Genomic DNA, 13,843 nt, shown 5'->3' on the forward strand with positions numbered 1-13,843 from the left:
ATGCGGCTATGACATTTATTCCGTCATTACTGCTTGAAAGGTTAACTTTTTTACTTATACCTTTCTCTATCCTTCTCCAAATATGCAGCCCATCTCTCTGGGTTTTAAGATTTGATTGTAGCTCTCAATTTTGCCATTCCAGGAGCAGACTTTACTGGTGGCATTATTTTCAACAAGAGAAAACATAAGCCTGGACCAAATTATAGGTTATTTTATGTTTTTGTTTGCCTACCATTGATTTTGAGGACACTTCATTATAACATAAAAAATAAATTCTAGATGGAATGAAGAAAATTAATTTCATTTTACTCTATGACTTAAACGAAATCAAAATCTACACATCAGTAATGTATTTTAAATATCTCTGAATTATACCAATAATAGATTATGTAACATTAACTGTAGTTCATAAAGTTCGACAGCCTTAATCTAAAGGAGTCAGTGGTGATAGAAATGTACCATCCGTGACGTCTTTTTATTCATATTTAATCTCAGATATTATCTTTAAGATGGTAGGGTGCAAGTATTCTAATAGAATGTCAACATTTTCTACCTTTGGTAAAAACATATTTAGTTCATTTATGTATTTTTTAAAAGTTTCTTCTTTTTTTTGTCATGGATGTTATACCATGTACATCCGACTACTGTTTTACATTTAATTAATAAATTTTCTCACCTTGATCTCTGAAATTCTCTGTGTAGAGTCTCAGAACATAAACCTTACCGCGGTGGGGAGGCTTGCGTGTCCCAGTGAAGCAGATAGCCAAGCCGCAGGTGCAACCATATCGGATGGGTATCTGTTGAGAGACCAGACTAAGGAATGGTTCATCGAAAGGGGGGTAGCAGCCTTTCGGAAGTTGCAAGGGCGGCAGTCTGGATGATTGACTGATATGGCCTTGTAATATTACTCAACATGCCTTAGCTGTGTTGATACTGCTACACGGCTGAAAGCAACGGGAAACTACAGCCGTAACTAACTCCCGAGGACATGCAGCTCTCTCTGTATGAATGATGTACTGATGATGGCTTCCTCCCGGGTAAAATATTCCGGAGGTAAACTAGTCCCCCATTTGATCTCCGGGTGGGGACTACACGAGAGGGGGCGATCATCAGGAAGATGGATACCGACATTCTGCGAGTCAGAGCATGGAATGTTAGAAGTTTGAATCGTTGTGGTAGGTTAGAGAATCTGAAAAGGTAGATGGATAGACTAAAGTTAGATGTAGTTGGTATAAGTGAAGTACATTGGCAGGAAGAACAGGATTTTCAGTCAGGCGACTACCGAATTATCAACACAAAATCAAACAGGGGAAATGGAGGAGTTGGTTTAATAATGAATAAGAAAATAGGGCAGCGGGTAAGCTACTACGACCAGCATAGTGAAAGAATTCTTGTCGTCAAGATAGACACCAAACCAATGCCCACCACAATAGTGCAGGTCTATATGCCACTAGCTCAGCGGATGATGAGGAAATTGAAAAAATATATGAAATGATAGAAGAGTTAATACAATATGTGAAAGGTGATGAGAATCTAATTGTGATGGGAGACTGGAATGCAGTGGTAGGCCAGGGAAGATAAGGTAATACAGTAGGAGAATTCGGATTGGGACAAAGGAACGAGAGAGGAAGTCGGCTGGTAGAATTCTGCACTGCTCATAATTTAGTCCTTGCCAATACTTGGTTTAAACACCACAAACGACAGCTGTATGCGTGGACGAGACCTGGAGACACTGGAAGGTATCAAATAGATTTCATTATGATTAGGCAGAGATTCAGAAACCAGGCGCTGGATTGCAAAACTTTCCCAGGAGCACACGTAGACTCTGACCACAACTTATTGGTCATGAAATGCCATCTGAAGCTGAAGAAATTGAAGAAAGGAAAGAATGCAAAAAGATGGGATCTAGACAAGTTGAAAGAAAAGAGTGTGAGGGATTGTTTCAAGGAACATATCGCACAAGGACTAAATGAAAAGGCTGAAGGAAACACAATAAAGGAAGAGTGGAGAGTCATGAAAAATGAAGTCAGTAGGGCTGCTGAAGAAATGTTACGAAGGAAGAAAAGATCAACTAAGAATCAGTGGATAACTCAGGAGATAACAGACCTGATTGGTGAACAACGAAAATACAAGAATGCTAGAAATGAAGAGGGCAGAAAAGAATACAGGCGATTAAAGAATGAAGTGGATAGAAAGTGCAAGGTAGCTAAAGAAGACTGGCTGAAGGAGAAGTGCAAGGATGTCGAAGGTTGAATGGTCCTAGGAAAAGTAGATACTGCATACAGGAAAATCAAGGAAACCTTTGGAGAAAGGAAATCTAGTTGTATGAATATTAAGAGCTCAAATGTAAAGCCACTTCTAGGGAAAGGAGACAAAGCAGAAACATGGCAGGAACATATCCAACAGTTTTGTCAAAGTGAAGATGTAGATAATTTGGTTCTGGAACAAGAAGAGGCTGTTGATGCTGATGAAATGGGAGACCCAATTTTGAGGTCAGAGTTTGACAGAGCTGTGAGCGACCTAAATAGGAACGAGGCACCTGGAATTGATGACATTCCCTCTGAATTACTGACTGCCTTAGGAGAAGCCAGCATGGGAAGGTTATTCCATTTAGTGTGTAAGATGTATGAGACAGGAGAAGTCCCATCCGATTTTCGGCAGAATGTTGTTATACCTATTCCCAAAAAATCCAGTGCTGACAGATGTGAAAACTACCACACTATTAGTTTAGTATATCATGCCTGCAAAATTTTAACACGTATTATTTACAGAAGAATGGAAAAAGAAGTTGAAGCTGAGTTGGGAGAAGATCAGTTTGGCTTCAGAAGAAATGTAGGAACACGTGAAGCAGTCCTGACTTTACGTCTGATCTTAGAGGATCGAATCAAGAAGGACCAGCCCACGTACATGGCATTCGTAGATCTAGAAAAGGCATTCGATAATGTTGATTGGACCAGCCTATTTACGTTTCTGAAGGTGATTGGGATCAGATACCAAGAACGAAGAATTATCTACAGTCTGTATAAAAATCAGTCTGCAGTGATAAGAATCGAGGGCTTTGAAAAAGATGCATCAATCCAGAAAGGAGTGAGGCAAGGCTGCAGTTTGTCCCCCCTCCTTTTCAATGTTTATATAGAACAGGCAGTAAAAGAAATCAAAGAGTAATTTGGATAGGGAATCACAATCCAAGAAGAGGAAATCAAAACCTTGAGATTTGCTGATGATATTGTTATTTTATCTCAGACTGCAGAAGATCTCGAGATGCTGCTGAATGGTATAGATGAAGTCTTGGATAAGGAGTACAAGATAAAAATAAATAAGTCCAAAACAAAAGTAATGGAGTGCGGTCGAACGAAGGCAGGTGATGCAGGAAATATTAAATTAGGAAATGAAGTCTTAAAGGAAGTAGATGAATATTGTTACTTGGGTAGTAAAATAGCTAACGATGGCAGAAGTAAGGAGGACGTAAAATGCAGATTAGCACAAGCAAGGAAGAGCTTTCTTAAGAAAAATAATTTGCTCACTTCATACATTGATATATAAATTAGAAAGATGTTTTTGAAGACTTTCGTGTGGAGCGTGGCATTGTATTCCTTTCAGACCTGAAAGAAAACTGGGGGTGTGAATTTTTGTTTGTATGTCAAAAACTGACTAAAATGCCCCTCAATACACATATTGATAGTTTATTTTACAAAATAAAAACTAACATCCGAAAAACAGGACCCACACAATTGTGCGTATCAAAATTCAAAACCTCGTATCACGTACGATGGTGTAGCTTCAAAATTTACGTTCACTAACCAATGTACACACTTCATTGAATATATTCCGGTATTCAGTGAAGCTTCTAGATTAATATAAACGCAATAAATAAATACTTACTTTCGGCACTACTGCTTCCTGCCATCTCGCCGATCAACTGTGCTTTTTAAACTCTTCTTCCTTCGCCCTGGCGGTTAAGCGCATACTAAAATCAATTGAAATACACGCCCCGTGTCCTGCACAATCACTGCAGTCCGGTCTAGCGCCGAAAAAACATCAAATACGGTCAGGGATAACTAATATACGAACCCGCACAATTGTGGGTACACGGTCTGAAAGGGGTATGGAAGTGAAACATGTACGATAACTAGCTCAGAAAGAAAGAGAATAGAAGCTTTTGAAGTGTGGTGTTACATAAGAATGCTGAAGGTGAGATGGATAGATCGAATCCTGAATGAAGAGATACTGAATTGAGTTGGCAAGAGGAGATCGATTTGGCTAAATTTAAAAAATTAGATGGATGGCTTTTCCGGCGTTTGCTCTATTAACCAGCGTTTCGTCTTAGGTCTGACACTAGACTCTTCAGAGTGGGATGTGTCAGACCTAAGACAAAACGCTGGTTAATAGAGCAAACGCCGGAAAAGCCATCCATCTAATTTTTGATCTGATTTTTGATATGCTCTATTGGTGGAAAAGAATCTAATTCCCTCCATGGGAACTTAGAATTTCCATTTGGCTAAATTTGACGAGAAGAAGAGATAGAATGATAGGACACATCCTAAGACACCCAGGACTTGTCCAGTTGGTTTTTGAAGGAAGTGTAGGTTGTAAGAACGGTAGGGGAAGACCAAGTTATGAATATGACAAGCAAATTAGAGCAGATGTAGGATGCAATAGTTACGTAGAAATGAAAAGGTTAGCTCAGGATAGGTTGGCATGGAGAGCTGCACCAAACCAGTCTATGGACTGATGACTCAAACAACAACAAACGTCCGGAGAATAGAGTTAACAGTTGAAGTGCATGTAAGTGTTGCCAGCTTCCGTCAATGAAACTAGCCATGTACTACCAACTAAAACCAGCTACTTCCTTTAGCAATAAATTAAATATATAAATTTCAAAATATCTCAGCAGAACACTTCAATTAGGAGTTTTATTTACTCATTACATGAAAATAGAACATATTTTTAAACAAGATATATTGCAGAATAATTCCCTCATTACCCTGAATGGCTGTCCTCTAATAACTTGAGTAGCCATGTCATTAATTTGGCTATTAACTGTATTGTCGGATTGTGGTATTAAATTAATGATTTTTCACAAAATTGTTTTAACTATATCTTACTGAGCAAGTTAGCCGTGCATTTAGAGGCGCGCAACTGTGAACTTGCATTCGGGAGATAGTGGGTTCAAACCCCACTGTCAGCAGCCCTGAAGATGGTTTTCTGTGGTTTCCCATTTTCACACACGGCAAATGCTGGGGCTTTACCTTAGTTAAGGCCACAGCCACTTCCTTCCTTCCTTCCCACTCCTAGTCCTTTCCTATCCCATCGCTAACCATAAGACCAGTCTGTGTCGGCGTGACGTAAGAGCAAATTGCTATATCTTTTGCAACTGTAGGTATTGAGGTCTTGTTTATAGAATGGCTATCACACTTACCATTATATGAAGTTAACAACATATGAAATTTCTAAGGCCTTCTTAATTGTCAGCCGTACATTAGAAATTACTTTGATTTCTTTGCTGAGTTTTTCTGCACATTAATAAAGGGTTTACTTTTCATACTTGTGTGTTTCATTTTTGAGGGTTTCATATACTCATTTGAAAGCTTTCTGTAACACACAGCACAATGAGGTTTAGGTTCAACTTCTTTGTTACACCAAGTAAATCCAAATTCCAATATTTTTCCCTCAAACAGCTACCACTAGATATATCTTTAATGGCACTGACACTGCTAATATTAGTATCAGATTCACTCATCTTCTGCACTGCCTACATGAAATGTGCCATGATCATGTTCCTTTCTTTTCAATGTCCCAGTTGATAGCCAGTTTTCTAATGTGTATAATGTGCACTAGGATGGTCACAGTCAATACAGATGCACATCCACCACATAAAAAGATTTTTCAACAACTGAAAGCTATCGAGGTGAGAAGAGAGACAACAGTAAAATTTCATTTTTGAACTGAGCACAACACATGTATGTTTCCATGTAGTCTAAATAAAATATTTCAAACAGTAATCCACTTTCTTTGTCGGTAAGTAGAGCAGAGAGACAGCAGTAATAAATTATTTGTTGGTAAGTCCAGAATAGAGACAACAATAAAAATTATATTGTGCCCAACACATGTCCATGTTTACATGTAAGAAACTGATATAACTGTAATTACCTTTCATTGCAGGTGAGAGTAGATTGTGTCTTAAATTCCATAAAATGTCAATACTAGAAGAGAGAGATGTAAGCTGCACGGAATTTCGAAAAAGCCATAAACACTGTTGAACATTATATTTTTCATGAATGAAAACTTTTTCAGTGTAATTCCTCATGCTTTGTAGTTCACAGCAGAAGAGTGATTTTTTTTCCATCTTTCTCAGACAAATGCTTGGTTTTGCCAAATATATGTTTAATCTTACAGGACCATAAAACGTATACAGGGTGTCTCAAACCTTTTGGGTCAAATTGAAACAGGTGATGGTGGGTCCACAAACAATTACGTATATTGAGATAAGGAACCAATGGTCAGAAATGCATATTTATTGTGTTGTGAACATACATAGCGTACATCATAACAACAACGTAGCTCGTAGTAATTGTTCAAAGAGATGACCGCCAATCTCAGTGTATATACTGCAATGGCACAAGCAGTTCTGCCACACTCTTAGAAAGATCCTGGGTGTCTGTTTTACACTGGAACAGGCAACGGGTGATAAACAGCGTACACCCCTGACCACCAAACATGTACTGTACACAACTTAGCTCATAGCACGTATCATGTGACGACCGCATCCATCGCACTGGCGCATTAACCTCTGCCACATGCACGCCACTCCCCCGGTGTCAGTTGTCCATTGCATCAGACAGCCTGCCATGTGTCCATGGTAAGGTGTGTACTGTGTACAGTGCATGACACGTAGTCAAAGATGGAACGTTACTCGTCATGAGAGTTGGCAGACATGCATTTAATGTATGGTGCAGCAGGATGTAGTGCCCGTAATGCAGCACGAATGTACAGAGAACGCTTTCCCAATGAGCGTCATCCTAATTGGAAGAAGTTCATCTCCATAGAATACCAACTTATGAGAGACAGGGCCGTTGATGCCACAGAGAGCTGGCCAAGGTTCCTGCCAAAGACATGTCCGAACACCAGACATTAAGGAGATGGTGTTGGATTGTGTGGCCAACCACCCAGCAATAATCATCCATCAACTTGCCCATGAAATGCACACTTCGAAGGATACAGTGTAGAAAGTAATGGTGGCCCAGGTATTTCACCCATATCATAAAGAACGTGTACAAGCACCGGGACCAACAGATTTTGAGCCCCGCATTCACTTTTGTCAAGGGATTATCCATCATAGTGCTGTAGTGCCGAACTTTGTACAGTTTGTATTGTTCAGGATGAGTCGTCATTCACTCGTGATGGTGTTTTCAACAGCTCCAACAACCATGTCTGGTGTGAGGACAATCCCCACGCCACCCACATCGGTGGCCACCAGCAACAATTCTCTGTCAACGTATGGGCAGGCATTGTCCAAGATCACCTAATAGGATCTTATTTGCTGCCTCCCTGTTTGAATGGTCCACATTATCTGGTGTTCCTGTGAGATGTGCTGCCATAGTTCTTGGAGACTGTACCGATTGTTGTGCATGAAAGAATGTGGTTTCAACACGACGGTGCACCCGCCCATTTCGATGTTAATTTCTGCGAGCACCTGAACAACATGTACCCTCATCGTTGGAGTGGAAGGGGAGGTCCTGTCCCATGGCCAGCGTGATTGCTGGATCTCACACCGCTGGACTTCTTCCTCTGGGGTTACGTCAAGTCATTGGTGTATGAAACCCACATAGAAACAGACGAAAACCTGCTTGCTAGGGTCCAAGCTGCCTGTCTCCTGGTACAACAAACACCAGGGATCTAAGAGATGGTGCAGCAGAACTTCATGCGATGTTGCCATGCATGCATTGAGATTGGTGGTTGTCACTTTGAACAATTACTATGAGCTACGTTGTTGTTATGCGGTGCATGATGTGTAAATTCATAACACAATAAGTATGCACTTCCAACCATTGGTTCCCTATCTCAATATAATTGGTTGAAGACCCACTATCACCTGTTACAATTTGACCCAAAAGGTTTGAGATACTCTGTATATACTGTATATATGGTGCTATTACTAAAAACATATCAATATTTGAGTATATTGTATACCTACCTTATGTGAAGTTAACTTTCATTATGTAATATGTCTGCAAAAAGGAATCTTGATACCTTTATACTTAATAATTACATAGAATCTACAATTTCACACACTTGTGTAGAGTGTTTTTCAATATTATGAATTCTGTTAGAGATCTGTGATCTGGAACCTCAGATTCTATGCTGATATTGAAATGTACCTGTTGAATCTGTTTTAAGATAATTTGCCAGCTTGGATAAATCAAAATGCTACTCTCTTCATTAACCTGTAAGAAATTGAAAATGGATTCTTGAAATTCAGTAATAGGATCACTTAACAGTCAAATAACTGTATTGCCTATGTAACATAAACATTTATACCTATGTGACATGGTTTGTACAAAAAGGAATCTACCCTGGAGAACAAATAAGAACCATAAGGAAAGCTAATTACTTAAGCTGTATTCCAAAATAAATAAATGATTAAAAAAGTAACCCTTTTGATTTTGAGTGAAGTTGCATACAGTCTAAATGCTTACAAATCTATTTCTGATTTGGTTCTTACATCACTTATCTTGACTCATTATAGATAATGAATCTGGACATAGGTGAAGTTGCAGCAGCTCGCAGCTTTGTGTTCTTGTGGTGTGGTTCATCAGAAGGACTGGACATGGGACGCTTCTGCTTGAGAAAGTGGGGATTCCGACGTTGTGAGGACATCTGCTGGATACGTACAAATATTAACAATCCAGGACATTCAAAAAACTTGGAACCCAAGGCTGTTTTCCAGAGAACTAAGGTATATTAATATTGCTATTAGTTTTACAGTTCAGTATGTAAGTTAATTAGTAATGATGGTGATGATGATGATCACCTCAACGTATCTGTTGATGACGATATCCTGGCCCTTTTTTTGAGTGAGTATGTACAGCCAGCAGCTTAATGCTGATTGTTAGATGGCAGGAAATAACTCCATATGCCAAAGCAGTGCTATTCAAAGTGTGGTACGCATAGCACTAGGGGTGCACAGGTTCATCTCAAGGGGTACACAAGTTTATAGTAGTTCCTAACTGCTTTTGGTAAGCAGTTCAGAAGAGAGTTGAGGCAGCTCATTTTCAGTAAAATCCAGTTTTGATTTAGTGTTTTTTGTCTTTGTCTACCACTACACAGAGTCCCCTTTCTGAAGTATTAATTCTAAAATATGTATCAGTCTGTACCTCTCTTAAATTCTTCACAAACTTGTAAATGGTAGGAGGTGGAGACTCACATGACCCATCAGCATTACAGTAAGTCAATCCTCTTGTTGCTCAGTTCGTACTTGAGGATTAACTGACCAAATCTTCCTCACTGTCAAGAATGTACTTCCTGTGCGTGGGTGCAGTAGAATAACACCCATGGTATCCCCTGCATGTCTAAGAGGCGACTAAAATGGTCCCAGGAGCTCTTAACGTGGGAGGGTGGGTTGTTTACCACAGGGTTCTTAGCTGAGTTCTGGCATTTTTTCCACTTACTTGTGCCAGGCTCCTCACTTTCATCTATCCTGTCCGACCTCCCTTGATCAACTCATGTTCTTTTCCAACTCCGACAGTATTAAGGTATCAAGACCTAGGGAGTCTTTAATTTTCACGCCCTTCATGGCCCTTGTCTTTCTTTTGCCGATACCTTCATTTTTCAAAGTGTCAGACCGCTTCCATTTTTTCTGCCTGATTAGTGCTATTAGAGGATGGTTACCCAGTTGTATTTCCTCTTAAACCGATCACCACCACCACCACCAGTCAAGAATGTTGCTGAATTTGAGCTCAGCTGAAACATAATGGCCTTCCTTTTGTGACGAGGATTAGCTTGTTTACCTGCTGCTAATTGCTTCCAACTTTGCCGGAGCTTGCTGAAGGATTTTATATTTAGGTGCGAAACATAAAAGTGTCTGCTTGCCTTTGTGAGTGTCCTTTTGCTGAAGTATTGTCTTGTTCTTTTGTGGATTAGAAGAGAGTGATATTGTTGTTGTTGCTATGGATAGGTTTGTTATAAAAAGGAAGCGTAAAGCTGAAGAAAGTTGTTACAGCCCTCCCTATCAAACCAGTAACTAAACATGATAGCCAAGTGGGTAAGCAGTGGAGCGATCACAGTAGAGATTTTTTAAAACTGGTACAGTGAACAGTGCTGAAATCTTACAGGCCCGATGAATCGTTTACAGTAATCAGGGTGAACATATAACGGTTCAAAGTCAAATTCGTCATGTCCTATCAAGTACACTAAGCTAGGGGCTAAAAATACATTAGCCAAACAAAACAAAGGGGTAAGGAAAAACATAAGTTCATTAAAATTTCAAAAAATGAGATGTGAAAATATGGGTTAGATTTAAACATGAGGAGTCATAATATAAGGTATTGCTTAAGGACAACATACAGTTTTCCCAAATACCAATATGATATTCCAATATGTCACCTCATAGTACAGTTTCATGCATTTACCAAGTAACACATCTCACCTAACATAGATGGAATAGATGTTCCAAGCTTATTCAACATAAACACAGATAATTGTGGAGAAACTCTCACTCTACCTGCATAATATCTGAAATTTTCGAGATACACAAACTGTAGGAATTCATTAAATGGGTCACATGAAAAGAATACTTTACAGCTCAAGAAAAAGGAACCAAGGTCCCCTATAATAGTCAAGGTACTTTTATGAAGACTATAGGAAAGACCAATGTCACACGAAGGAGGGGCTTCAAGAAGGAAAAGGGAATTCACGAGGAGTGAAAATAAACATATCCGTGTCTGCGAGGTACCTCAAAGGAAAAATAAATCGCAAAAAGATTACCGGTGGACCGTACTAAGAAACTAAAGAAAAAAAGGCAACAAAGTGGCACAAAGGAGGAAGAAAGATATATTCAAGGAACAAGAAAAAGGAATAAAAGTTAAAGTAGGTTTAATCTGCCTACTTCATTTAGTGTCAAGCATGATCTATGGGCTACAGACAAACACACAACACATGCAATCACACACCTCCAAATCCCATGTACCAAAGAACAAGACGTTATCTAAACGTCAAAGTCAAACAAAGATATAAACAGGGATAATCACGAGGAATGCCCAAATATGACAGTGTCTCAACCTTAGACATGCACTCTTGCCATAAATTACATATCCAAACACCAGGTCTCACAATGAACAGCTTCAATAAATAAATATCGAATGATATTCCCAAGGCAGTCTTGGAGAGCCGATATTCATAACAGGGCAAGAAATACTTTCAAATAATATTCCTGCCAGAATTTGACCATACAGCAAAACACAAGGCACAATACATACATTTGTAGGTGATTCCAGTCACACAAAAGCACTCAAGGTAGATCATGCAAAGTTATTAAATAAAGTAGCATAATTATCAAGGCTGAGGACTAAACGGTTAACACATGTTACGTGACCCAAAGACAAAAGCAGCAAAAGCCACTCACGGTAAAAGGAAAAGAAGCATCCTCACATAGGACAAAAAATAGCCAAGCAGTAATCATTGTAAGAATGAAACACCGTATTCAGAAGTAAAGGATGCAGATAGATCAATGATATGAACAAGATAAATGCAAATAGAAACTTACGGATTCTGTGTGGCCTGGTGTGAAAATGGGAAACCACGGAAACATTTCATTTTTGGTCCATAGTGAATCAAGATTTACATTAAGAAATATGGTAAGTGGTTCCACCTATTCAATACTACAAAGTTGTGAAGTTATTAATACGTCACATATTTATTTGATCTCATTATTGGGACCGGTTTCGGCAACTATACTTGCCATCATCAGCCAGAGAAAATTGTTACAAGGCATTCTGAAAACTACACTAACATAATTTTAAAATTTATCTATGTACAACTTTGAAACAGACTTTCAACGTATTAGGTCGTGTTACATACATGTAGTACGTGTTGAAGAGATGTTAAGTACAGAACAAAAATGGCCAGCCGGACTTAACATCTCTTCAACACGTACTACATGTACGTAACACAACCTAATACGTTGAAAGTCTGTTTCAATTTAAATGCGGTCGTGAAAATTCAATATTTATGTACAACTTGTTCTTAAAAGAAGTTTTTGTATTGGGTGTACACCATAAAACTTGTATATTTAAAATACAAAGACTAGAATAATTCTTATGAGATACAATACAAGTCATAAATATATTATACAATCTTTTGAACATAAAAATAGTAAATGACGTTGTCAAATTGCTTGTAGATGTTATAAAAGTTGGTTACAACATTGAGTTTTTGTAAAAATTTCTTCATAAAATATATCTGAATTGGACATTAAAGGCATTCAATTGGCCTTATCGAATTATAAACATTTTAAAAATTAAGTCAGATTACAGCACTAATTTTGATAAAAACAGTTCCTCGTAGACTAATATCTTGTGTGGATACAGTAAATTAAATTATAGTAGTATATATATCATGGAATATTGATCTTATATTTTGATAGCTGTATCCATAAATATGCATAAATTTGAGAATTGTAGATTGATGGCCACCCTAGCACACCTTAATAATATCGATTCAGACATCAAGTTCACAATAGAATCTGAAGTTAATAAGGCCCTTAATTTTTTAGATTTAACCATTACTATACTTCCGTTTTCTTTTAAATACAAAATTTATAGAAAACCAACACACACCGCTATTACCATTAAACAAGTCTCTGTACACCCCCCTAACCATAAGCGTGCTACCCATAATAGTTTGATACACCTTGTCTTTAACATTCCCATGTTAAAATCAGTTTTAAATAAAGAACTAACACTATATGTAGCATTGCACTCCACAATGGCTACAACCATAGTTTTATAGAACATATAATATATAAGTTAAAGCACTGACCAAAATCCAATTTACAAAACAAAACAACTAGATCAAACACTTGAATACCTGCCGGCAAAAACGTCGTAAACCTCACTTTTCTAGAATGCTGGGTTTCTGTGCATAAATGATGTATGCGGTCAGAGTGAGGCATGTAGGAAGTTATGTTGGCAAACTTGAACTTTAAGCTCCTTTTTTCTTTTGTTTAAATTTCGCCACGGGTCATGCGGGTGCAGAAACGTTGTATCAATGAAAAAATTTGCATTTTGAGGGTTACAACGTTTTTGTCGGCAGGTATTTACATTTAATCCTGACATTTACAGAATAACAAATATATTTAAGAAGAAAAATATCAGTATCTCCTTTAGAACCAGTAATGGAAATCTCGACATATTTCATAACTTTAGCCTAGTTAATGTTTCTAACTCCTTTGATAAATCAGGTGTATACAGATTTCACTGTAACAACTGTGCCAGCACATATATTGGACAAACAGGAAGATCCTTTAAGATCAGATACAATGACCAATAGGGCAGCATATAAATGACTACAAAGATAGCTTTCACGATGTTAATCAAGATATAGACATCATCGAAATAATAAACAAAGGCCCTTTACTTGACATAAAGGAGCAATGTTTCATTTTCCTAGATCAATATTATAACCCTAACTACAATCTTAACGACTTGTCCGAAAAACCTACAGTTTTATTTGATACACTTATTTCTGTAATTAATAATCTAAAAATACCAAAAGATCAATCGGTATACAAAATAATACGTAACATGCTAGCCTACTACCTCCACCGTAATTCACGCCCTCCCGACCA

The 13,843-nt window shown here is 38.2% G+C and overlaps 1 protein-coding gene across 1 annotated transcript in view; it reads left to right on the forward strand.

Moving 5' to 3' along the window:
* Positions 1–13,843, forward strand: part of Mettl14 (methyltransferase like 14) — a 154,646-nt gene that overhangs the window by 74,065 nt on the left and 66,738 nt on the right. Inside the window, exon 6 of the mRNA XM_067138222.2 lies at positions 8,747–8,956. Within this exon, the coding sequence (XP_066994323.1) occupies positions 8,747–8,956 (210 nt within the window). The remainder of the gene's footprint in view (positions 1–8,746; positions 8,957–13,843) is intronic.

Source organism: Anabrus simplex, chromosome 1 (assembly GCF_040414725.1).
Source record: "Anabrus simplex isolate iqAnaSimp1 chromosome 1, ASM4041472v1, whole genome shotgun sequence".
Taxonomy (NCBI): Eukaryota; Metazoa; Arthropoda; class Insecta; order Orthoptera; family Tettigoniidae; genus Anabrus; species Anabrus simplex.